The sequence below is a fragment of the Balaenoptera physalus genome, assembly GCF_965194825.1.
Source record: "Balaenoptera physalus genome assembly, chromosome: 5".
In the NCBI taxonomy this organism is placed as follows: domain Eukaryota; kingdom Metazoa; phylum Chordata; class Mammalia; order Artiodactyla; family Balaenopteridae; genus Balaenoptera; species Balaenoptera physalus.
This window is the reverse complement of record NC_138884.1, coordinates 50,766,419-50,792,431: the sequence shown is the minus strand read 5'-3', so window position 1 is coordinate 50,792,431 and position 26,013 is coordinate 50,766,419. Positions and strand designations below refer to the sequence as shown.

Below are 26,013 nucleotides of genomic sequence, written 5' to 3'. Positions count from 1 at the left end.
ATAAACCACCCACTTATCTACTGTCCTACTGCCTTTCACCTGGAAAGGACTCCAACATGGACCACCAGCATGGGGAAGGACATTAGAATGAACCTACATCCTATTACTAATGTTTCAAATTTGAACTCAAAGCCTTTGTTAGTTCCACACTCAGTCTGCGATCCACGCTGTGCTATTATTCAGTCTCTTGTACTTGTTTTGTATTTCCTTATTTCATCAACTAAATTGTATGCTCTTTTGAGGAGATGGGCTTCATTTATTTTTGTAACCCATAGCACCTAGCATGTAGCAAGTGCTCAGTAAATGATTATTAATCTTAACTTAATTCCATGCAAATTAGTTCTCTGGAAACTTATCAAATAGAAAGACTACTGGATTAGGAATTAAGAGATCAGGTTCTAGTCTCCTTTGACCTCTAACTATGAGGTTAAGTGAGACACTCTTTTCTCTGAACCTGTTTCCTCATCAGTAAAATTTTGGACTTAATGGCCTCTAAGGTTTTCTCTAGCACCCATATTCTATGACTCTAAAGAAGCAACATACACATGTGAGCCCATCAGCCTCCAATAGATAACACCGGTTATTTTCACTTGTCTAGTACAGACAGTTAAGTAGGCAGGTAGTTACTTCTATGCTGCTTCCAAGCAGAAAATAATTCCTTTCAAGGCTTAACAAAATCAGGGAATAGATGTAGATAATACCATCTTAAAGTCCTTTTACATATGAATTTAAGGATACATAGTGTGTTCTTAGGGGGAAAACTGAGATATGTAGAACATTCCCACTTCATTGGTGAAGAAAATGAGACCTCAAAACGTCAGTTACTTTCCTAAGGTCATCCTACTACTACTATAACTAGTGGTAGTCGTGGTAAAACAATGTTGATGATGATGATAATAAGGATAATGAATATTTATTCAATACTTATTTTGTGCTGGCACTTTTACATGTATGAATTCATTTCATCTTCACAATAACCTTATCATGTTGGTATTATCATTATGATAATCATTTTACCAGATGGGGAACTAAGGCAGAGAGTTTGAGTCACCTGCCCACGGTTTCAGAGCTTGCAAGTAAGACAGCGTGGTTTGAACACTGGCAGTCTTGCCCCACAGTTCATGTTCTTAACTACCACAATATATCATTGAAATGTTGAGGGTGGAAGGCTGGTTCATAGTTTTGTCTTCTGACTCTTCACTATAGCACCCTATACCACATCTATAATAATGTAACCTTCAATTTTTCAATTCTGACTTGAAAAGAATATTAATCTAAGTAGGCATATCAATGGCTTTCATAAGTTTGATTATTTCACTATACTTTTTTTTTTTTAAATTTATTTATTTTATTTACTTATTTTTGGCTGTGTTGGGCCTTTGTTGCTGCGTGCAGGCTTTCTCTAGTTGCAGCGAGCGGGGGCTACTCCTCCTTGTGGTGCGCAGGCTTCTCATTGTGGTGGCTTCTCTTTTTTTTTTTTAACATCTTTATTGGAGTATAATTGCTTTACAATGGTATGTTAGTTTCTGCTTTATAACAAAGTGAATCAGTTATACCGATACATATATCCCCATATCTCTTCCCTTTTGTGTCTCCCTCCCTCCCACCCTCCCTATCCCACCCCTCTAGGTGGCACAAAGCACAGAGCTGATCTCCCTGTGCTATGCGGCTGCTTCCCACTAGCTATCTATTTTACGTTTGGTAGTGTATATATGTCCATGCCACTCTCTCACTTTGTCCCATCTTACCCTTCCGCCTCCCCATATCCTCAAGTCCTTTCTCTAGTAGGTCTGCGTCTTTATTCCCGTCTTGCCCCTAGGTTCTTCATGACCATTTTTTTTGTTTGTTTTTTAGATTCCATATATATGTGTTAGCATACGATATTTGTTCTTCTCTTTCTGACTTACTTCATTCTGTATATTTCACTATACTTTGAAAATATATAAGAGCATACAAACATTTTAGCAGAGCAAAGCAGGGAAAGAAAAGGAATAATGTGATTACAGCAACAGTTATCATATGGTAGCATGCATAAAATTATTACTGAGGAAAGCCTGTTAAAATGCAGATTCCAGGGACCCAATTCCCAAAGACTGTGATTCACTAAGTGTCACATAGGTTTCTGGAATCTTCATTTTTAATCAGTATACAGCCCCTACCATCTTGATTCTGAAAGGCTGAGAAACATTTATTCATAGGTTGCGATAACCTCAGTCTGATCCTACAGGGGAAGGTTCGGATAAAGAATTCATACGGCTCTGCTGCACAAAGTCATCAGTACTATTACATTTAATTTTTTAATCAAATTCTTGATTAAAAAAGTGTTTCACTGAAGTCTATAAGAATTTAATATGCAGAACCAGACTTTCTACAACTTTAATCTCTACATGTGGTCTTGCAGAGTAAGCTTTAAATATTTCAGTTCCGATTGAGATTTTCTTCAGAGCTAAATTGGTTTCTTCTGTTGGTTCCTTTTCAAAAGGAACTGAAACCACTTTCCTGAGCACTTATATTGGTACTATGGTTACTCACGTCAGTGTCAGAACAGGGACGTGACCAAGTAAAACTGAAATCTGTCACCCCCAAAACTGTTATGGTACATGACTTCCCCATTCTGGGTGCAGAGCCCCCCGCCTTGTTTCCCATGTTCTTTCCCTTATCTGGAAAGCCCTTCCATTTATCGTCAACCTACTTAATTATTTTTGTCCTTCAAATTCCAATTCAAGTGCCACCACTCACATACTCTATCCTCTGATCTCCCTTTCCTCCTGCAGTGTATATTATAGAGACTGTACAATATAACCTGTTATTGAAACCTTGACCCTCTATTGTGTATTACTGTTTCATGTTTGTTGGTCTTATCTCCCAGTGTGTAAGTTTACTACGGGTAGAGAATGTGTCTGAAACTTTTACAACATTTACATCAGCTAGCCTAACAATCAGCACAAGATAGTTCAACAGGTACTCCCTGACTGATGAGCGGTGCTGTTTTCAAAATAAACATGAAGTTGACATCTCAGCTTCATTTATGACACCTTTATGAACTTGACTTAGTCATTTAACATCTACATACCTTGTCATTTTCATCCTAAAAGTGGAAGTTCTTTTAAAGTTTGTGGCAAAAATCATGCATCGACCCTGGAGTCATCTGACACAGTTTGCTTCTCCTTACCGATATCCTGGGCATCTTGGTTGCTCTGTCTTGCTCTCATTTGCAGCTGGAACTTATGCTGGGAAGAGCAGAGGTGCAGCAGGTACTGGCATATCTTACTGTTGTCTGTCTGGAAGGCGTGTTTTATTCCATCTGATGTATTTTGCAATGTGATTTTCTTTTTCTACAATATTAATCAAGGGTATTTAAAATTAGGATATTTTCCTATCACTTCATTGCATGACCAAATTTTAGAAACAATGAGTAAGTACAGATATTATTTTTACTTCACATTATTAGGCATGAATACTCATTGACCTATATCTAATATAAATATAGAAAAATATAACCCTGTATTATTAGAAATTTAGGAAATAAATGAAATTAATATTATTTGCCACTTTTAGAAATTGTAGCCTAAATCAGATTGTATAGACTGTATACCAGCCACCAGCAAGGGAAATAGTTTCCTTTAAAGATTACTGATATTTTGAGTTTACTGCAATGTTTACAAACACCAAAACTATTTAAAAAAGAAATTACAAGAAATATATGTTCTACCGCCTTAGATAAAGAAAATGAAGTTCAACAAAAACTGATATTAATATGCAATAATAAGCACTGTGATTCAGTCAAGAAAAATCCTGGTGGCATGAAGGCTGGGATGGAAGATGTGGGAAGTTAAGGAAAATGTTGGAATGCAGAAACACAGGATAACATAACTGCTGGGCTGAGAGATGGAACACATCAATATTTAGAGACAGTGATTCTTGCCAAATTCTGGGAAAGGAAGAGAATCATTAATCAGTTTTATCTCCCTGTTTCTTAAAAACGAAATGTTTCTTATGTAAGAGGACATCCTGAAATATTGCGACCTATGTGGTAAGGCTTGCAGTGATCCATATGCCTTAAAAGACTAGCATTCAACATGTCAGGGATCTAAGACTAATGTCTCTGGAGAATTGCTCAAGCCCAGCTAGACTCTACTGTAGCTCTTGGCTTCTCTACTGTACAAATTAGTTCCTCTATATCATGTCCCTTGTCTTGCTGTCAAATGCAGAAATAGGCTCAGACAAGTCAAATTTCGTAGACTCACAAAAGATACGATAACAGAGTATTACTCAAACTTCAATCATGCAGGTGCCACCTTCATAATTCCTGGTCTTAAAAACAAAATAAGACTATTAAATTCTTGCTAGATGTTGTTACCAGTGAAATCTCAGGAACCATGTTCTCTCTTTCTTAAGAAAAGGAAATCAGCAAGTATTAGAGAGGAGTTAAAGCTACAGTAGCACCAAACTAGTATCCTGACTACCAGTAGCATTCCTAGTAACTCTTCAAATAGTTGGGGAATTTTTCTCCTAACAAACACTGCACTTAACCACTATCAAGTAATTCCCAAGGATGTTGAACTCCACAGTTGTAAAGCTGTACAGGTTTGAAACAAATCATAAGGATAATTGATCCTAAGCGTTAACTGACGGACTGGACAAGAAATGTGCCTAAGGAAATTCAGTTGTTAGAGATGAGAAGGGCGAAGGGTAACTTTTCCATCTCCCCAGAGGCCAGTGGAAGAAAAAAGGAGAGTTTAAAAAAGAGAGTTCTGTGTTAGAGAAAGAACTACAGGATAAACAAGTTCTGTTAAAGACGGGAATAGTTTGCAGGGAAATGTGGGCTATTCTTTATTACTGGAGATCTTTAAAAATGAGCTAATCATAGCTAGTTCTATTTTTATTGCAGGGCTGATGTGATAGCTGGCAAACGATGGCTGAATGCTGGATGATTATTTGATTTGTTGCCCTTTTAAAACTGGTCCAAATTAGATTTGTATTTAATTCATCAAGGTTTCCTCTAGGCACTTGCTCTGCCAGCATTTTCATTGGGGAAGGTAGGTAACCTAGGTAATTTCCTGATCTTGACAATCTTGGGAAGATGAGGATGGTCTGGGATTTCCTGAGAGAATACATTATTATGTGGTAATCTTAGTGGTACCTCTGGGTTTCAGGGGAAACCAACCAACTAACCCTCAGGTCTAGAAATGATTCCAAAGGTCTCTAGGTTGAAGATTATCCACAGTCAGTTGGGACTTTGATATTATAACCTTAAAAATATTGTTTGTTCTGGTGAGACCATATTTCAGCCCAAATATAAACTAAAGATGTCAGTAGTCCCTGAATACCATTAGGAAAACAAATACCTGAACAGATTTTTGATTTACCTCTGGGGTTTGCCAATCACACTTCAATGTTCAGGTTTTCCACCTACTTCCAAAATCAAAATATGCCTTTATAGTTCATTATCTTTCATAAACATGATTTTCTAAAAATTGCTTTCCTAACTTTATCTCCAGAGACTACACACTAAAACTTAAAACTGTAGAAAGTCCTGAGGCTAGTTCATAAAAGTCAGTAAATCTCTGGACCACTGAGATTCAAATACAGTTCTGTGAGGGACCTATTACTAAACTAGACAAAGTTCACTGGGGTTAAGATAATTATCAATCTTAAATACATTAGAGGGTTTTCTCCATGTGAGAAGTATTAGTACCCTGGAATAAGTTCTGAATTAACAGAGAAGTCAACTTGGTTGTAATTTAACTAAAGTTAATTGAGCATATAACCAGCTAAGAATTCTTTTAAAAATCACCTTCTGAGAAAACCAAAAACAAAATCTCAATAATACTTCCCACAACGAAGAAAGAAGAGTTAAATAGTATTAAGACATATAAGCTCTACTCAATGCCAGGGTTTAAAGTTCGCTTAAGGAAAGTCAATTAACACATTACATTTGAAATCGACAACACCAATTTAAATGTAGAATCAAGAGAGGTTAAAATGGACATACGGAAAAAGAAATCTTCTTGGTTTCCCTCCATGGAAAGCGAAGGACCAATGTGCGAACTCCATTGTGAACCTCAAACACAAGGACACCTTTAGAACAGACTCCAAGCAGTATTCCTGTTTGTGACTTTTTCTCAGGGTGCACCCGGTGAAAATGAACTCCATATTCTGTCAGTCTTTGGCAGACCTGTTGGAACAATACCATAACATAACAATGCACCTTGGAAAAGGTGACTTAAAGATACAGAAGTTGTACCAATGTCGTTTAATATGGAAAGGATAGTCTCTTAAACAAATGTTGCTGGAACAACTGGATATTCATATGCCAAGAAAATAAATCTTGACCCTTACTTTAGCCAATATATGAAAATTATACCAAAAACAATAACAGACTTAAATACAGGAACTAAAACTAGAAAATTTAGAAAATATTTGACTGTGGGTTAGACAAAGATATCTTAGACGGGACATAAAAAGCAGGAACCACAGAAGGAAAAATTGGTAAATTGAAGCTTCATTAACATCAGAAACTTTTGCGCTTCAAAAGTCAATGATAGGAAAACAAAGGCAAGTCACAGACTGGGAGATAAGGAATCGTATCTAGAATACATAAAGAATACGTACTTCTCAGATACAAAATAACCAGATACAAAAATGGGCAAAAGATTTTATTAGACACATCAACAAAGAAGATATATGAACGACAAATAAACATATGAAAAGATGCTCAAAATAACAGTAACTAGGGAAATACAAATTAAAACCACAATCATAAACCACTACTTACCTTATTTCAATAGCTAAAATGAAAAAAAAAAAAGAAAACAAAACTAAACATACCAAGTGCTGTTAAGGGTGTAGAGCAACTGGAAATCCCATACGTTACTGGTAGTACTGTAAAACTGTACAACCACTTGAGAACAATTTGGCAGTTCTGCAGAAGTAACACATACACTTACCATAGATCCCAGCAAACCTAATGGTAGGTATTTACTCAAGAAAAAGAAAAATCATATGTTCACGCAAAAATGTGTATTTGAGTGTTTAAAGCAGCTTTATATCCATCAACTAAAGAAAAAATAAACAAATCGTTGCATATCTGTACAACAGAAAACTAGTCAGCCATAATAAACAAACTACTATACACATCACACATGGATGAATCTCAAAAGCATTATTCTAAGTGAAAAGAACCAGACACAGAAGACTATGCAATATATGATTCTTTAAATGAAATTCTAGAGAAGAAAAAATTATGGTGATAGAAAGCAGATCAGTATTTGCCAGAAGTTAGGAATAGGGGGGAAGGGACTGAATGGAAAGGGACATGAGGGAAATTTTTGGTGTTGGAAGTGTGTTATATTTTTGGCAAACTTTTCATTTAAAGGGCTAGATAGGAAACATTTTCGGCTTTGTGGGTCATATGATCTCTGTTGTAACTACTTAACCCTGCTGTTGTAGTGTGAAAGCAGATACAGACAATAGGGAAACAAATGAGCATGGCCGAGTTCCAGTAAAAGTTTACTTATAAAATAGGCAGACCACAGTTTGCTAACCCTTGTTCTTCATCATGGTTGTGGAAATGGTTGCTCAACTGTATATATATTTTCAAAACTCACTGAATTGAACATTTAAAAGTGGTCAATTTTATTGTATGTAAATTATACCTCAATAAAGCAGATTTACAAAAAGATATGAAAGTTTTTCAGAGGCAATATGATATATAGCAGAAGGGTAGCCTTGGAAGGGTATACTAATGAGATTTTTAAAAAAATTCTTAGGTTAGAAGAAAGATGCTCAAGCTGAAGAGAAAAGGAGTAACAGGATACATTATTAGAAGGAGAAGGGCAGCCTACTATGCATTAAGCACACTACTTACATGGGGAAAACTGAAGCTCAGAGAGGTTAAAGTACATTGTCCAAGTTTACCCAGCTGGTTGAAACAAGAATTCAAATGCAAGACTGTCTGAAAATCCCCATGCAAATTCTTTCTGCTGTGTTAATCTGTCTTCTACCTTTATTAATAAAAATATAACTTGATATTTACTTCCTACAAGTATAAACATGTAATAACCGAGGAAAAAAATAAGTACATAAGGTAATGTCTTTAAAAGTAGAGTCAACTTAAAACAAACCACCCTGCCTTTCTTACCATGGATCCTAGATTAAAGGTGGTATAAGTCTGTGAATGAAACCCCTTTATAGATATTTGTAGGGCTGGGAAACTTGGCTCCCTTCCCTTATTATGGAGCAGCAAATTTAAGGCATGCTGTTACATCTTGGGGAGCTAACAGTAATTAGAGAATAATTACTGAGAGGAGAATATTCTTTTATTTTTAATTACTGAGAGTAGAATATTATTTTATTTTATTTTATTTTTTTGTCGGCCACGCCACAGGGCATATGGGATCTTAGTTCCCTGACCGGAATCGAACCTGCACCCCCTGCAGTGGAAGCAGGGAGTCTTAACCACTGGACCACTGGGGAAGTCTCCCCGAGAGGAGAATATTCTGAATTTTCTCTTCTCAATAGAATATTCTCACATATTTGCTGTTCACATTGGAAGTTTGCATAGTACTGTCTTTTCTGATCATAAATGCACTGTTATTCATCTAAGGTCTTATAGGAACATGGTGGCAGAACTGAAACTATAAATCAATTTTTCTAACCCCCTTCCCCTGTGTGAATTAGTTGGCATTAATGGAAAGACTATTTTTAGAAGATATAATTGAATCTTAAGCTTTTTAAGAAAAAACAAAGCAAAACAACCCTAGAATTAGTTTCAACTTGCCTTTCTTATCCAGACAGTCACAAAATCCAATTGTTTCTTCTTTATAATATATCTTGATTTTGAGAGTATGAAATAGGATAAAAGCATATAATCCATAGCCAGATAGATACGGGTTCAAATCATAGTTTTGCTCCACATATCAGCCACTGACTTTGGGAAAATTACATTTCCTCTCTGAGCCTCAGTTCTCTCTTTTACAAAATGAGAATTAAAATACCATGGTTTTAGTCAGGAATAAATGAGCTGAGATAAAGCATACAGCATCAGTTATTGGCACCTGAGCTTTTAGATGTATGTCTTCCAACACTTATTCCTTACTTTGAAAAAGATAAAAAGTTCATCATTTGTAATCTTGCATGCTTACCTTTAAAAATTCTAACTCTGTCTCTTTTTCAGAAGCTCCCACATAGGTATTATGCAATTTCGGTAACTCTTCTTTAATATAGGATAAATCAAGTTTCTCCATCACTCTGGGAGGTAAATAATGCTCCAGTCTAAAATAAGACACACCGTGAACCTAGAAGGAGAGTGTTTTTGTAAGAAATTCTGTTTGCCCTCTTCCTCCTATCTTAAAGTTCTTGCCTCAACAAGAGATAAGGTACTCCTATTTATACTTCTCTCTGAGGAATGAGTTTTAGAGAAAGTGCATCTCTTTCTGTTTTATTCAGTGAAGTAGAATGACTGAACTGATCAGCAAGCTTGAGAAGAGACTGACAATCAAAGGCCAAATGTCACTATAGTTAAGGATTAATGTTGTGAAGGATGCTGCTTGAGTGGCAGAGTCTCTTCTTGCTCCCTGCTTCCTCTTAGGTCCACTTGTATTCAGGTGCATTTGGCCTTGAACATGTGTCCTCCATACAGTGAGCTCTGCTGGGTTCTCAGCCTATCACTGCATGGATCCATGTGGAAGGTGGAAGACCCCTTTGATCCAGATTTGGCTGGTAACCCTTATGTCTAGTATCTGTTAGTTAGAAATAGGGAGAAGGAAGGGTAAGTGTTAGATATCCCAAAACTCTGAAACAGGATAATTTTTAAACAGAAAAAAAAAGAAAAGAAGGAAGGAAGGGAGGGAGGGAGGGAGGGGGGTGGAGAGAGAGAGAGAAAGAGAGAGAGAAAGAAAGAAAGAGAGAAAGAAAAAGAAAGAGAGAAAGAGAGAGAGAAAGAAAGGAAGGAAGGAAGGAAGGAAGGAAGGAAGGAAGGAAGGAAGGAAGGAAAGAAGGAAGGAAGGAAGAAAAAAGAAAGAAAGAAAGAAAGAAAGAAAGAAAGAAAGAAAGAAAGAAAGAAAGAAAGAAAGAAAGAAAGAAAGAAAGAAATCCCACACTGCATGATTTGAAATAACCAATATACACGGGGAACTCGGTCATTCTGAGGCACCAAACTAGCCTCAAAAATCTCCAGATATAAACAGCAAACACTTCAACCAGGTTTAGTCTTTAATCATGCTGATTATAAGAACACCAATGCAAAATTTGTCCTGGAGAAAAAAATAAATCCTACCTCTGGTTGATAATCTCCATACTCAGCTTGTAGAGCCAAGGATGCTAGTAATAAAGAAGTCTCATCATCACAGTGCATCCTCTCCTCCAAGATATCTTTTCGCAGCTGAAGATAATACTGATGACAGGTCAGAGAATGTCTGGGAAAACAAATACACAAAACATCTAGGCTTTTGATCTTGAATCTTGGGGTGATTTTTTTTATTGGCATAGAAGTTTAGTTGCCAAGATGGCTTATGATTAAGTATAAGAAATTAATAAACTATATTGAAGGAAATACTTCTTTTATGATAAAGAAGACTTTATCATTGATCAGAATAAAATAATTCAGAATAAAATAATAAGCAATGATAAATAAGACTTTATCATTGATCAGAATAAAATAATATCATTGATCAGAATTCAATAATTCAATAATAAAATAATTATTGAAAATAATTATTTCAATAATTATTTGAAATAATTCAAAATAATTCAGAATAAAATAAATCAGTAAACTAAAGGGTCAAAAGACCAGGGGCCAAAAAGAGAAACATAGAAACTCTTGTGTACTCACTGTATTAGACTAACATCATCCATGAAAAATTTAATTCGAAAAAACAAAGTAAAATTAACGGAGGCTTTGCTCTTTTTCTTTGGTTCTTCTTTCCATCCCTCTGGGGCCACTTTGGTTAATTTTAGATCAGGATCAACAAAGAAATATTCATTATCTAGAACAGAATGAGAAATATTCAGATAAAATAAAAATACTTTCATGTTTTCTTTTAATTTCTTCATTTTTCGGTCAGACTTACACAGAACAGTTTTACACCAGAATAAAACAGGATTGTTAAGAAGTATGGCAGGGAATTCTGAGGCACTGCATATGGATGGAAGGCAGTATGGCTCAGTTTTTTATAAATGAGGGCTCTGAAGACAGACAGACGTGTATTCAACTCCTGGTCACATCATTTACTACCTGTGTGATACTGAATAAATTATGTAACCTATCTAGACACCAATTTTCTTGTCTGTAAAATCAGGATGGTACTAATTCCTGCTTTTTAGGGTTGTTGTAAAGATCAAATGACATAATGGTTATAAAATACTTGGTAGTTTAAAGCACGTGGCACATGGTAAGCATTCAATAAATATTAGCTATATTTGTTATAGTTGAGCTACCACTGAAACCTAGAAGGAACAATAATCATCATTTTATTTTTAGTTTTAATGTCATCATTTAATTCTTGATTCTCTCCAAGTAAAAGATTAGTCAGTAAAATCTGACTTATCCAGAATGTTTAAGAAATTAGATACAAAATTAGATACAAAATTCTGACTAATTGGGCTTCCCTGGTGGCACAGTGGTTAAGAATCTGCCTGCCAATGCAGGGGACACGGGTTCAAGCTCTGGTCTGGGAAGATCCCACATGCCGCGGAGCAACTGGGCCCGTGAGCCACAACTACTGAGCCTGCGCGTCTGGAGCTTGTGCTCCGCAACAAGAGAGGCCGCGATAGTGAGAGGCCCGCGCACCGCGATGCAGAGTGGCCCCCACTTGCCACAGCTAGAGAAAGCCCTCGCATAGAAATGAAGACCCAACACAGCCATAAATAAATAAATTAAAAAAAAAAAGAAAAAAAAATTCTGACTAATTGAATATTTTTATACAGATAGTATTACATGATTAGCCTTAAAACTGTAATTAGTAAACTGACAGAACATCAACAGGCACTAATCGAATATTTATTGGATGACTCTACAAAATGAATTATTAGTGTTTAAGGAACAAGACTTCAATAAACTAAGTTGAAAGACATATTTCTTGTATGACAAAGATGGTGTTATCCTGATCTTGTAGGGTTTCAGGGTGATTTGATCCTTCAGTTATAATTTATTGTACTTTGTTGTCAAAGCTTTTTAAGTTAAATTTTGAGGTAAACAGGAATCTGAAATATTGAAGAGTAATTTATAAATATAGTAATATTAAAGAAATATTTATTTAAACCCAGCTCCAAAGGGTTTCTTTTTAAAAAAAAAAACTAATTCTTTTTTTAAAAATTTATTTATTTTTATTTTTGGTTGCATTGGGTCTTTGTTGCCGCGTGTGGGCTTTCTCTAGTTGCGGCAAGCAGGGGCTACTCTTCGATGCAGTGCATGGGCCTCTCTTTGCAGTGGTTTCTCTTGTTGCGGAGCATGGGCTCTAGGCGCATGGGCTTCAGTAGTTGTGGCTCACGGGCTCTAGAGCACAGCCTCGGTAGTTGTGGTGCATGGGCTTAGTTGCTCCGCTGCACGTGGGATCTCCCAGACCAGGGCTCAAGCCCATGTCCCCTGCACTGGCAGGCGGATTCTTAACCTCTGTGCCATCAGGGAAGTCCCCAAGGGGTTTCTTATTGCTATGACAATTCTAATTGATAAATAGCAGCAGCTTCTACTGAATCTGTGTTCTGAGACCACTGTGGTTGTGAACGTCACAGGTCAGTGGATGTAATGCTTAAAAAATGTGAAATGACTTATTTTCCGTCATCAACTGACAACATTTAGGAAGACACTGTTTCTAGGATAGTAAGCTGAAGAAGTTGATATGGAAATTCAGAAATAGGGTCCTGCTATATATTCAAACTCATATTAGCAGAATACTAATTTCTAGAGTACATATGTAGGCAAAATTATGGTCCACAAAATATAACAATTAAAATCTATGTTTATATAGCCAATGCCAGAGAAAAATCTTCATGATAAGGTACAGAAGATGCTAAAAAGACATGGCTATTAAAACAATGTACCTAGTTAGGAAAAGGAACTCCTCCTACTTCTCAATGCTGACATATCCATGTAGTTAATATTTCCCAAAAGAAGGTTAGGCAGAACAGATATAGGAAGTCTTTGTTGCCAAGTTCCCATACTATACCCTGAATTTAAAATGCCTTGGTACCTTTGAGGGTAGCTAAAGCGAACAAATGATGTTCCACTAAGCCAATATGGGCCACAAGCATATCAAACACATCTTTACATATAGTTTTGGTATCACAAGTCAGTTCCAGTTTCTGTCCACTCAGAAGCATTATGTTTACTTTTCTTCGGTTATCCTCATTCTTCCCTTTCTTGGTCTACAATTGAAAAAAATGAATGGAAGTTATCAATGTAAACATTATAAGAATTTTACTGTTTTAAAAAAATCATTACTAAAATTATTTTCTAAAAGTGACACAAAGTGGTTTTATTACTTACAAGGATAGACCGCGGCAAATCCAAAGATATAAATGGTTCAATCGTCATTTTCACAAACTCAGGGCCAAAGAAATTCTGTGAATCACAGAAGTAGAATCAATAGTTTTTATCATTTACTCAAGCTCTTTCCTTGAAAGGAAAATAATGTAATAATAATAATAGTAATAATAATAATAAACAACTACATGTAAGGCCACCATATTAGAACTAGTGATCTGAAACAAATGTAAAAACTTTCAATAAAGAAGTACGGTGGAATTTGCCAAGAACGGGAATGGAATGTGCCTTACACTAAGTGTGAATAGAAGTTTTATCAGCTTCATTTTCTACCAGCAATGTAAAATATAAAGCCTGGCTTTATATTGTTTTACATAAATAAAGGTTTTCATTGTTTGGACTCCAGGTAGACTCAAACTCCCCAAAATAAAAAAATAGCAGTCTCAATTATTGAAGTAATATAGAGTTGTCAAGTTCACATAAGGATTTGGTTTAATAATGTTAATGTGTAAAGTTATTGAACAGAATTTCATTATTTCAGAGAGTGATATTCAATTTGTCCTAAAACAAGTCTTAGTTATTGGACAACATCTATTTTGATATTACAAAAGACACATCCATCTGTAATCAAGTTCTTGGAATCCTGTACTTTTTTGTTCTAATTAGTGACAACTAGGGATATTATAAGTATCACAGTCTCTGCTCCCTCTTGCTGCTTCTAGTAAGAAAATAATATCTCAGGAGCTGGGGAAAGTAGAGTCCACATTCTGCATTTACTTCTTTTCAAGCTACTCTTTCCCTTTATGTCTTGTATATCCAGGGTTTTCTGCCTAGAGGGGAGAATTGGTTGAAGAGATAACTTAAAACAAGTTAGACTCCAGGAGGGAGCAGCATTCAGAATAGACGGAAAAATTATGTCCAAATGGGCAAAAGGTAGAATGAATGCAGGGCTAATTTTGAGGCCAAAGGCAGGTGGTGTGTGCGGGGGGGGGGGCGAGCTTTCGTGCATGCATGTGTTTGAACTAATGGGGGGTAACTGGAGTTTTATTTTTGTTGGTTTCTTCTTTGCATTTCACTGTACAGTTCATTTGGTTGCTTGATGTGGGAATTCTATCCAACAGCCAGGTGTGGAACATGTGACAGGTAACATTTAAGTAAAAGTTTAACAGTAAGCATTTGTTAATACTCAACGAACCAGTAGGACACATTTTAAATGAGAATAGAAACAGAGTAGAAGAAACGACAATAGTCTGCCATGGGAAACACAGAATTTGATACAGATCAAATAAGGCAATAGGGTATGAACATTAAAAATTTGTTTGCATCAAAAATAATACAGAAAAAAAAAAGAACTAAAAACTTATGTTTGGGGAAATAACATTAGTTCAATTGTGAAATTGTTCCTCCTAATACTAGTACTATTTTCAGCCTCAAAAATATAACCTTCCTACTCTTTTTATTTTATTTACTTATTTATTTATTTGGCTGCACTGCACGGCTTTCAGGATCTTAGTTCCCCCACTAGGGATCGAACCTGGGCCCCCTGCAGTAGAAGCGCAGAGTCCCAGCCACTGGACCTCTAGGGAATTCCCCCTTCCTGCTGTTTTTTTTTTTTTTTTTTTTTTTAAGAAACAACACTATGTGGTCCTTCAATGACCAATAGTTCAAATTCTCTAGTCATTGATATAGCATGTCTCTGACGAAGAAAGCAGACACCGAATGACTGAAAGGAAACACGGGTTTTTAGTGAGATGACACATTAACAGTGGCATACTATAAAGGTACAGACTCTCTAATGAGCCAAAGTTCTGCATTAGCTCTCTGAAACTATGATTTTAGAAAAAGATTTGTATATATAGTGCCTTTTATGCTTTATGTGGGCCTTTAATTATTGGAAGCCCATGCTATCCTGCCTATTGCTTAATTTTGACAAATGTATTGGTTATAATGATAAATTGATGAAGCCTTATTGAATTTCTTCTCTTTGGCTTGAAATAAGTTCAGTTGTATTTCATTGGAATCTAATAACTTTAAAATTAGACATTGTCTTATAAATTACAACCCAATTCCACATTTTAAAAATTAGCATAATGTAACACAAAGTGGTTTAAAAATATACATAAAGACATATTATTAGAAATTGAATTATTAGCAACTGAATCCAAGTCTTCTAATTTGTAGTTCAGTGTAATTTTCACCATGCAATACTGTTTCTTCTCCTTAGAAAACTATGAGGAAAATTTGAATTCTATCAATTTCAGGGTATACAAATATGCTTTTAAGAAGATTCTTTGAGATAAGCAAGAAAACCCGAAACAGAATAAGATAATATACTTTCTTAGTGTAGGACTAAAAAGAAAAAAATCATTCTAGATTTTATCACTTTCCTAACATTTATTTTGCTTTTGAAGAATTATTTGTAAAGGAACAATACAAATTAGATACTGCCTCATCTATCAAATTGGTGATAATAATAAAAAAAAGAATGATAATATCAGAGTTGGTAAGAATATGGTGAAAACAGGCATCATCAGAGGAAACATAAATTGGAAGAAACTTTTAAAGGGCAATTTGACAATATGTATAAAATGTCTTAAAAGGTATTTGCCTTTGACTTGGCTATTCTACTTGGAGGAAGTTATCTGCAAAGATTTAGCTATAAGGATGTTTATAGCAATTACAAATTAGAAACATTTTAAACGTCCAATAGCTGGAAACTGATTAAATAAATTATGGTACACAGTACATTCACATAATGGGAGTACTTTACAGCCCTTAACAATAGTATTATAAAAGTTGTAAAATGTTCATGATATTTTATATGAGAAAAGACTACGTTCATTTTGAGCTTATGCTTATAAAAATATAGAGGATATATGATGAAAGAAAAATAAACCAACTAAACACATAAAAGAAAAATCCCCCACAGATACAAGATTTGTTCTTTCTTATCTTTGGATATTGTAATACGAGGATATGATGCTTGGAGATAATGCAGTCATCCTTTAACTATAAAGAGAATTACTGTCAAAATTCTGAGAATGGCAGAGCAGAAAGGTGGAATGCGCTTGATAGCATTCTTGAGCTTCTGAACCACCTCTGAACTCTCTATCTCTGATCTTCTTGGTTTGTGGGATAAAAAATTTCTTAATATTTCTTAATATTAAAAAACAATCTCCCACAATACTGGATAAAGCCAGTTGACTTTAGGTTCATGAATATACTTTTAAAATATACAGTTAAGATACTCTAACTCCATCTAATGTTTTTTTAAAAAGGAAATCATGAGAACAGTATGGAGGTTCCTTAAAAACTAAAAATAGATTTACCATATGATCCAGCAATCCCACTACTAGAGAAAACCATAATTCAAAAAGACACATGCACCCCAATGTTCACTGCAGCACTATTTACAATAGCCAGGTCATGGAAGCAACCTAAATGCCCACTGACAGATGAATGGATAAAGATGTGGTACATATATACAATGGAATATTACTCAGCCATAAAAAGGAACGAAATTGAGTCATTTGTTGAGACGTGGATGGATCTAGAGACTGTCATACAGAGTGAAGTAAGTCAGAAAGAGAAAAACAAATATCGTATATTAACGCATGTATGTGGAACCTAGAAAAATGGTACAGATGAGCCGCTTTGCAGGGCAGAAGTTGAGACACAGATGTAGAGAACAGACATATGGACACCAAGGGGGGAAAACTGCGGTGGGGTGGGGATGGTGGTGTGCTGAATTGGGCGATTGGGATTGACATGCATACACTGATGTATAAAAGTGATGACTAATAAGAACCTGCAGTATAAAAAAACAAACAAAACAACTAATATTAAAGTTTCATTGGGTTATTTGTATGGAAATATGTTAATATAAATGTTTCAGACATTACATGAAATTTCTAAAAATCTTATATGTTCTGGTATAATGTTATAAGTCATAATTCTAGTTATTACTTTAAAATGTATCTCTCAGAAATAACTAAATTTCCTTGTCAATTGAATTATTATGAACTTTCATCAAATCTTTAACCGTGGTCATTTTTAAGTCTTTTGTCATTTACAGACAGTTCTGGGTGTACTCTGATGCTTTTGCAAATATGTTCCTATAAAAGGGTTTCATCTTCAAGGAATTCATGGAAAAGACTCTGACAAGTACAGGTTTCTGGTAACTGACTATACTGCTGAACTGAATGAATAAGCATTTTCAGAACTCTAATGGAAAACTGATGAATTCATAAAAGTGCTAACAAAAGATCAAGATGAAAAAAAAATTAATTACATGGGACTGAGTGAACTGATGAGGATGATTATAATTTTTGTGACTTTCTGTTTGAATTAAAAAAAAAAAATCCCACAAGGACTCAGAGGCAAAGAATATACAAATCAATTTTCACTGCAAAGTAAAGGAGCTGTTACAGTGGAGGATTACTGGACTGAATGTCTATATTATGACATAGTATGAGTGTGTTTCGTGTTTGGTAATTGCAATCATTGTTGCTTTTGTTGTGGTCATCCATTTACAATGCTTGGTGTCAGTCTATTTATCTCTTGTAAAAATAAAATACAGTGTGTGTGTGTGGAAAAAAAAAAAAGAAATCATGAAAACAGCTAAATATTTATTTTAGTATCAACCAACAAGATATTTAACACCAATGGAAACTAATATGAGATTTCAATTTTAACTACAGGCAACCTATAGGATACCTATAGAATTTTTTAAAGTACTTTGTATAACATTTCCCTGTGAGGCCAAGTTTAGGTGCAGTAACCTGAGAATCAACTTACTCTTAGTTTTCTTTGGGTCATGGCTGTTTCTAGGGCCATTTCTCTTAAGGGATCCCTGGTGATGTCAAGCATGGAAGCTTTGAGTGTGTCTCCTGGATACAGGTTCAGTCGAGACTGTCTAAGGGCCATTCTGGCTTGCAGCTGCATCATTTCTTCTTCTTGCCGTTTTAGCATAATCTCTTGATTAATTAAGTTGCCTTCAAGGGGTGTTTCATATTGTCTGCTATATAGAAGAGAAAAGTAAGGGTTGGGAAGAAAACAATTATTTTAAGTCTAATCAAGAAAAAGTCATGTTAAGTAAGGTATCAAGAATGTAAACAAATTTTATTTTTTCATTTCAGAAGAACCCTTGCAGTAACATTTCAGTCCTATTTTTAATATATTAATATAGTATGGTGTCCCACTTTCAGTGGGTAGATCTACATCCTTCACCTCTTCTCTTAACATCCCAGCATCTTCTGAAAACTGCTTCCCCTGCAGTTCTCTCAGATCAGGGCTGTTTTATTCTCATAATCCTGCACCAGTGGGCCGGGACATGCGACAGAGAGGCCCTGTGATTTTTATTTCAGCTTCCAGATCATTACTGACCCCTCCTCCAAGAGCCCCCAGCTTTCCTGAAGTACATGCTATGAACTCACACCATCCACTGCTCTGCTTTGCTCTAGACATTGTCCTGTGGTCAACTCCCCCTTATTCATGAAAGATTTAAGTGGCTGACTCAGTGGTCTTCACCACTACTGCTGTCATCATTCGTGGTGGTGTGACAGAGATTGAAGAGTGCTCCAACACCCTGGCCTCCTCCACCTCAGCCAGCAATCTACACCCATGGTTATGCTGGCTATTAACAATAACTGCACCACCTCTACAATTTCCTATTTCTATCTTTCAATTCCCTCTCTATCTAATCTCCTTATTTTTTCTAGCTTACTTCCTCTTACACGCCCCTTCAAATAATTCACCGACTCTATCAGGAATTTTAGTCCATTGACTCTACCACTTTCTCTCTATTAACCCTCTCTTGCACTTACACTACTTGAATTCTAAGGCCCATCACTAAAATCATTCCTTTGCATATGACCTCAACTCTCATGAAACTGCAGAACCATGCTGACTGATCTCAGTGGGTTCTTAGTACTGCCTGGTGATTAGTTTTCTTCGAGAACTATTTCATATTTTCTTCCTTGTCTTTTCTTTTCAAAGCTCCAATACTTTCTCCCTCGTCTCCTCTCAACTGATGAATTTTCCTCAGTTTTCTTGGTGAAATAAGGAGCAATCAGGAAATAATTTCCTTATCCTTCTACCACTGGACTTTCCAAATCTACATCCGTATGTTCTGCTGTCTTTTTCTGTTACAACGGATGGATCTCCTGAACACTTATACAGGCGTCAAACCTCTACTGTGCATGGGATTCTAGCCCTCTCCCCCACCCAAAGACTTTGCTCCTGCAATTACCCTCTCACATGCATCACTAGTCTCATGCACTAGGTTATTCTCATTAGCATACAAACATGCTGTACTATTTTCTACTTAGAACAAAAAAATCCTCCTTTGGTTCCACATCTCCTTTCAGATTCTGTCTCATTTTTCTGCTGTCTTTTAGAGTAAATTTCTTCAAAACTGTCCTTTAAATTTTATCTCCACTTCATCTCCCACTCTCTCTTGGACTCAGACCAATAGTTTGAGTCCTTACCATTTCACCAAAACTAGTCACAAAAATGACTACCTTCTGTGTTATCAAAGCCAAAGGATAATTCTTAGTTTGCATCTTACTTGACCTCTAAGCAATTCTTAGTTTGCATCTTACTTGACCTCTAAGCATCATATAACATAGCTGCTTAATCATTCCTCTTCTTAAACATCTGACTTCTGGAAAACCATGCTCTTTTTATTTTCCTTCTACTTCACTGGCTCCTCCTTCTTAGTGTCTTTTACTGGATCCTCCTTCATTTCTAATCTCTTAATGTTAGACTACAACAGTGCTCAGACCTCCAGATTTTTCTAGTCTCCACAGTCTTCATATCTACCTGATCTCATGTAGTCACCTAGTCTTAATTATCTTATATTCCCGTAACTCCAGGCTCTCCCCTGAATTCTAATTCTACTCACCTGCCTAGGTGAGTGTTCTACTTGGACGTTAACATGTATCTTTAACCTAACATGTCTAAAACCAAATTCTTGATACTTTTTCCTTACGTGCAACCTTCTCTCAATCACTCACTGGTTGCTTAGGACACAACTTGGAGTCATTCTTGATTCCTCTTACAAATCCCACATCTGAATGACCAGCAAATCCCGCAGGGCACAACCTTGAAGAAATCTATATTTGAATCTTCTCTCCCACTAGCAACCTAGTCTGTGTGGTATGCAGCTCAAATGGAGTACTGTAATTGCCTCCTAACTGGTCTTTTCCTCCTGCAATCTGTTCTTCACAGAACAGATCAATCCCATTAAAGTGTAAATTAGATCATGGCTCTCTATGCTCTCAACCATCCAATGGCTTCCCATTACACTTAGAATAACATCTGAAGTGCTCACCTTAGCTTTTGAGGTCTGATATGGTTTGGGTCCTGGTTACCATCCACTCTGCCCTTCACTCATTCTGCTGCCTTCTGTGTTATGCTGCCCTTCCTGCTATTCCTCTAACATGGACACATCTCCCCTACCTCAGGGCCTCTGCTCTTGCTGTTCTTTTTGTCTGGAACCCTCTTCCCCCTGATATCTGCATGTTTTACTTCCTTGTTGCAAATAGTTTTCTTTTCAAATGTCGCCCCTTGGGAGAGGCCTCCTCTGATCACCCTACCTATGTAAACTAGGATTTGGACATCACACCTCCGCAGTTTCTATCCCTTTAGCCTGATTTAGTTTTCTTCCAAGCACCATCGCACTCTGATGGTGCATTACTTACTTGTTTTTTCAGTGGTTTACTGGCTATCCCTCAGCACTAGAAAATCTCTTGAGGGACTTCTTGATCTTGTTCATGACTCCATCTCCAGTACCTATAAGTACCCAGTACATGGCAGGTACTCAATAATCATTTGTTGCGCAAATGATTGAACATGATTTTATGGCTCACTCTCACTTAATGGGGTCAAGGAAAATGGTAAGAATTTGAATCTATACATTTTAACTCACACCTGTCATTTTCATCAACTATATCAGCCTTCTTGTTCAAATTATTTTATACCAGAGCTACAAACAGGTAGCAAAAAATGACTGATCATCACTTTATCTGGCCCAACACAGTATCTGGTAGAAATTCCTATAAAGACTGAAACGTTTGAGCGGCAAACAGACAAAACAAACGAACAGGGACTTCCCTGGTGGCGCAGTGGTTAAGAATCCCCCTGCCAATGCAGGGGACACAGGTTCGAGCCCTGTTCCGGTAAGATCCCACACGCCGCGGAACTACGCCCATGCACCACAACTACTGAGCCTGCGCTCCAGAGCCTGTGCTCCACAACAAGAGAACCACTGCAATGAGAAGCCCATGCACCACAAGGAAGAGTAGCCCCTGCTCACCGCAACTAGAGAAAGCCCACGCGCAGCAATGAAGACCCAATGAAGGAAGAAAGGAAGGAAGGAAGGGAGGGAAGGAGGGAGGAAGGAAGGAAGGAAGAAGGAAGGAAAGAAAGAAAAAGAAAAACAAACAAAAAACTCAGAAAACCTAGATGATTTAGGAATGAATAAATAGGTTCTTTTGAGACAGAAAAAATGGTTACATCATTAAGCAGATAGGGACAGAAGCAGTGGGAATTGCACTATGTAAAAATTGTACTTCAAAAGTTAACACAGAAAAAAAACTTAAGAGTTGCTCTTTGGAAAACAGCTTTGAATATCTTTTTTGGTCACTGAAAGACACTTTTGATAGCTCAAAATCCAAAAATTACTCATTCTTCTGGATCTGACTCATAACTTCCTGTTAATCTCCCCCCACCCACTATGATACAAATCAATAGCACTGTCTGGATCTGTTTTTCCATTTCATTCTAGCTAAAGAAATGGAAATTTTATAAAGAAGCAGGCAGCATGTCTAAATACAGAACTATTTATAGATGTCACAAATATGTGACCTAAAGAACAAACAGAACCTCCCGATTAAGTACCAGCATGTTAAGGATATTATCAGAAGCCTCTGTACACATACAGAAAACTCTGCACTTGAATAAGGAATCTAGACAATACCTTAGTTAATGTGTTTTTCCTTGGGCAGAAAGAAGAGATGGTGTACTCCAAAAGAAGTAGAGTTTTAGCACCTTACATTAAATGTAATAAATACACAGACCTAACAATCTACTTCTCCTTGAAATATTTTTTTTCACCTATAACTTTATCTAATGCAGATGCTATGAACACTATGTTGTGTTTTTTACCCTCTTAAAGTGTGAAATAAAAGGTAGTTTATCACTAAATTACGATTTGATGAGCTAAGGCCTCAATGTTAATGTTTCCTAAAATTAAACTGGAAACAGTCTAAACTAAGATTCTCTTATAATCATGACGCTTTTGAGGTACCTTATCAAGAAAATTGAAATAAGACACACAAAATGGTTCAATTTTGTTTGGAGGAATATGTATTTTAAATAACTAGCAAATTGACTATAAAATCAATCAATCAGACTGGGAGTTTGGGATTGACATGTACACACTGCTATATTTAAAATAGATAACCAACAAGGACCTACTGTAAAGAAAAAAACAGAAAAACAATCAATCAATCAACACATAATCCCAACAATTCTTCCAGTTGTTATCTTTATTCCTACTTCTGATTAAAAGGGCATCATATTAACTATTTATAAGTTTTCTCCAAATTATATATATAGAGAAGAGTGACTTCCTCGATTCAACACAGAGCTTAGTGCAATTCAACGTTTGCTTCGTATTGCTGGTCATCCCAAAACAGTTTTGCTTCTTTAACAAAATTATGTAATATCAAGCACAGATCTGTCTTTGTCTCTTACCTCCTTGGTCAAAATTACCAAAATAGTAATCACAAATACTATTACCACAATGGGGTCATAAAAATAGAAAATGCTATTATGCAAAGATCATACATACCACTTTAGGTAAATGAATACTTATTTGAGCTTTCCTCAAAGAAAGTATCATAGACTACTTTTTTTTTTTTTTAAGACTTTTTTTGGATGTGGACCATTTTTAAAGTCTTTATTGAATTTGTTACAATGTTGCTTCTATTTTATGTTTTCATTTTCTGGCCTCAAGGCATGTGGGATCTTAGCTCCCCAACCAGGGATTGAACCTGTACCCCCTGTGTTGGAAGGCGAAGTCTTAACCATTGGACTGCCAGGGAAGTCCCTCATAGACTATTTTAAAAGGAACAAGAGGGAAGAGAAAAACACACAAATTTCATAAAAACTGGAATATTAAGGAATAATTTTAGTGCAATGTAATTACTTGGAGTCTAAACCCTGGATAAATTGTCTGCTTTAATCACATGGCTAGGGTTACCTGGTCTATTAATAGTTTACAGGTATGAAACAGTGTCTGCCAGAATTAATCAACTCAGGGGCAAGTTTTTGTTAATTTTCAAATGATTCTTTTGTGTATAATGGCACTTGAACTAAATGAACTGATATCAAATTTAAGAGAATTCCTGTCGTTTGGGAGTAAATTTGGAAGCAACCTCTGGTTCTCTAATATTACATTATGAATTTCAAATTAATGCTTAACATTAATAACATGCTTCTGTTCATGTAAGGAACCTGTACACACCTGCAAAAGATACACATTAATATATTCACTACTGATTTGACACTTTTCAGTTCAAACAAAGTAAATCAATCCATGCCTATAATACCACCATTCTAACCCTAGCACAAGAATAATACACGACACCTTATAAGAAACCTGAGTATTTCAGTATGAAAGTGAACTCTAAACAGCCCGAAGTGGGCTTTAAGAAATACAAGATGACCTCTTGTAAGCCAGGAAAGATGTAGTGAAAAATTAACTTTTTATATAATAGGTTATTCAGTAGTAACCTATTAATTATTCATTCAACAAATAATACTCACTGAAAGCCTGCTTGTTGAGCCCATTCAACCTCGAAAGAAGTATTATTCTCTTAGAAATCAAAGTTTACTATCTTCTCACAGATGTTTAATGCCGTGCCTTCAGAACTTCCTTACTGTTAATAAGTTATTTTATATTCATGTTAATTTAAAAAATCAAGCACAAACTATAAATAATCAGGGCCAATTCTAATTTTAAAAGATTCCAATAACTCAAACTACTATAACATCTTTTACATAATTGAATGAATTTGTAAGAACTTAAAGAGGAGGAAAAGGAAAAGGAAAATGGAGAAAATAGAGGAAAAAGAATAATTTTTAAAAATTCTCCTTGATTCTAACAAAGAAAGAAAAAACACCAGCAACAGGAAATATATTATCATTTTTTCATATTACATACCTTGGTCTCTGTGACTGGCCTTGACTTGGGGTTTCATCTACCCCTGGGAGACCACTGTTGGACTCAAATCTCTTTGACGCTTCACTTTTTCTCACTAATTGTGAATGAAACAAAAATAGTACAAGTGATAAAAATATCAAGTAATCTTATTTAAAACTCAAGAATTCAGCAGACACATAAGATAATTTTTACAAATCATATTTATGTAATCAAATTAGTGATATAATGTCAATAAACTCTTTAGAGGTAAGTCATGTTATTTTGAAAACAATTATTTTCTCTACTACGAAAATGACTACACTGCTATTTGATGAAAGTGCTATCAAGTTCCTATAATACTGTTAAAATGAGTAACTGGAAGTTTTTTACAATTAAAAAATTTTATATAGAATTATTCTTTTGACACCTTATATCTCAACACTACTGAAAGAGAAGAACAATCATGGTTTCTTAAGAACATTTTGCTTGTTCAGATCCCTCTCACCTTGTCTGAAATCTGATTCAGAGGAAATAATAGATGGACTTTCACTGGAGGTACTAAAGACATCACTGTGGTAAGTTTTGTATCTTCGGATTGGTTCTGAAAGGATTAAAACATAAACATTAGAAAGCAAAATCATTAGCTGTTCCACACGAATCAAATAAGGCACTAAATTTATTCTTGTGAGACTAGAACATTTTTATACATTGCTTTAAATTTAAGAATGGATAGGTGGTATTCAAAAATGTGACTACAGTTTTGAGGCAGTTTGGCATACTGGTTAACAGCCTGGACTCCGAAGCTAGATTTGTCAGGGTTTGAATCTCAGCTCCAGTACTTACCAGGTGCATGACTTTAGGAAGGTATTTAACCTTCCTGCGACTCTTCTTCAACTGAAAAGAGGGTATGATAGTAGTGTGCATCTCATAGGGTTGTTGTGAGCATTAAATGAATTAATATATGCAGAGCTCTTAGAACACAGTGTATGCTATAGAAACATCATTCTTTGCACTAGGTGCTATGAGGGACGGAAAATCCAAAGACACAGTCCCAAGCTCAAATAATTTAAAATGTAGAAGTACAAAATACTTAAGACGGGACATGTGGGGACGGGGGGTGGGGGTGGGGAGCTGTGTAGGGATGTACGGTGTGTGCTCTGTATGAGGGGGGCAGAACCTCACTAAAATCTAAATTCTACCTTCTAAATGTTTCTGACTCACCCCTCTTCTTTGTACTCATGATCACTATCATAGATGACTATTCAGCTCAAGCCTGGACTACTTCATGTGTCCTAGATTCCCCTCTCTGCAGTCTTGCTTT

The 26,013-nt window shown here is 35.9% G+C and overlaps 1 protein-coding gene across 8 annotated transcripts in view; it reads right to left on the bottom strand.

The window, feature by feature from the left end:
• The window catches only part of PTPN13 (protein tyrosine phosphatase non-receptor type 13), a 224,735-nt gene that overhangs the window by 78,328 nt on the left and 120,394 nt on the right, over positions 1-26,013 (bottom strand). For 6 of the 8 annotated variants that reach the window (XM_082463220.1, XM_082463218.1, XM_082463221.1 and 3 more), the window contains 10 exons: positions 25,198-25,293; positions 24,714-24,807; positions 18,281-18,503; positions 13,487-13,561; positions 13,191-13,365; positions 10,835-10,988; positions 10,280-10,418; positions 9,147-9,299; positions 5,996-6,178; positions 3,173-3,335 (listed from right to left, as the gene is read on the bottom strand). In XM_082463220.1, the coding sequence (XP_082319346.1) occupies positions 3,173-3,335; positions 5,996-6,178; positions 9,147-9,299; positions 10,280-10,418; positions 10,835-10,988; positions 13,191-13,365; positions 13,487-13,561; positions 18,281-18,503; positions 24,714-24,807; positions 25,198-25,293 (1,455 nt within the window). The remainder of the gene's footprint in view (positions 1-3,172; positions 3,336-5,995; positions 6,179-9,146; positions 9,300-10,279; positions 10,419-10,834; positions 10,989-13,190; positions 13,366-13,486; positions 13,562-18,280; positions 18,504-24,713; positions 24,808-25,197; positions 25,294-26,013) is intronic. The other 2 variants (XM_082463217.1, XM_082463219.1) reach the window with 2 other exon arrangements.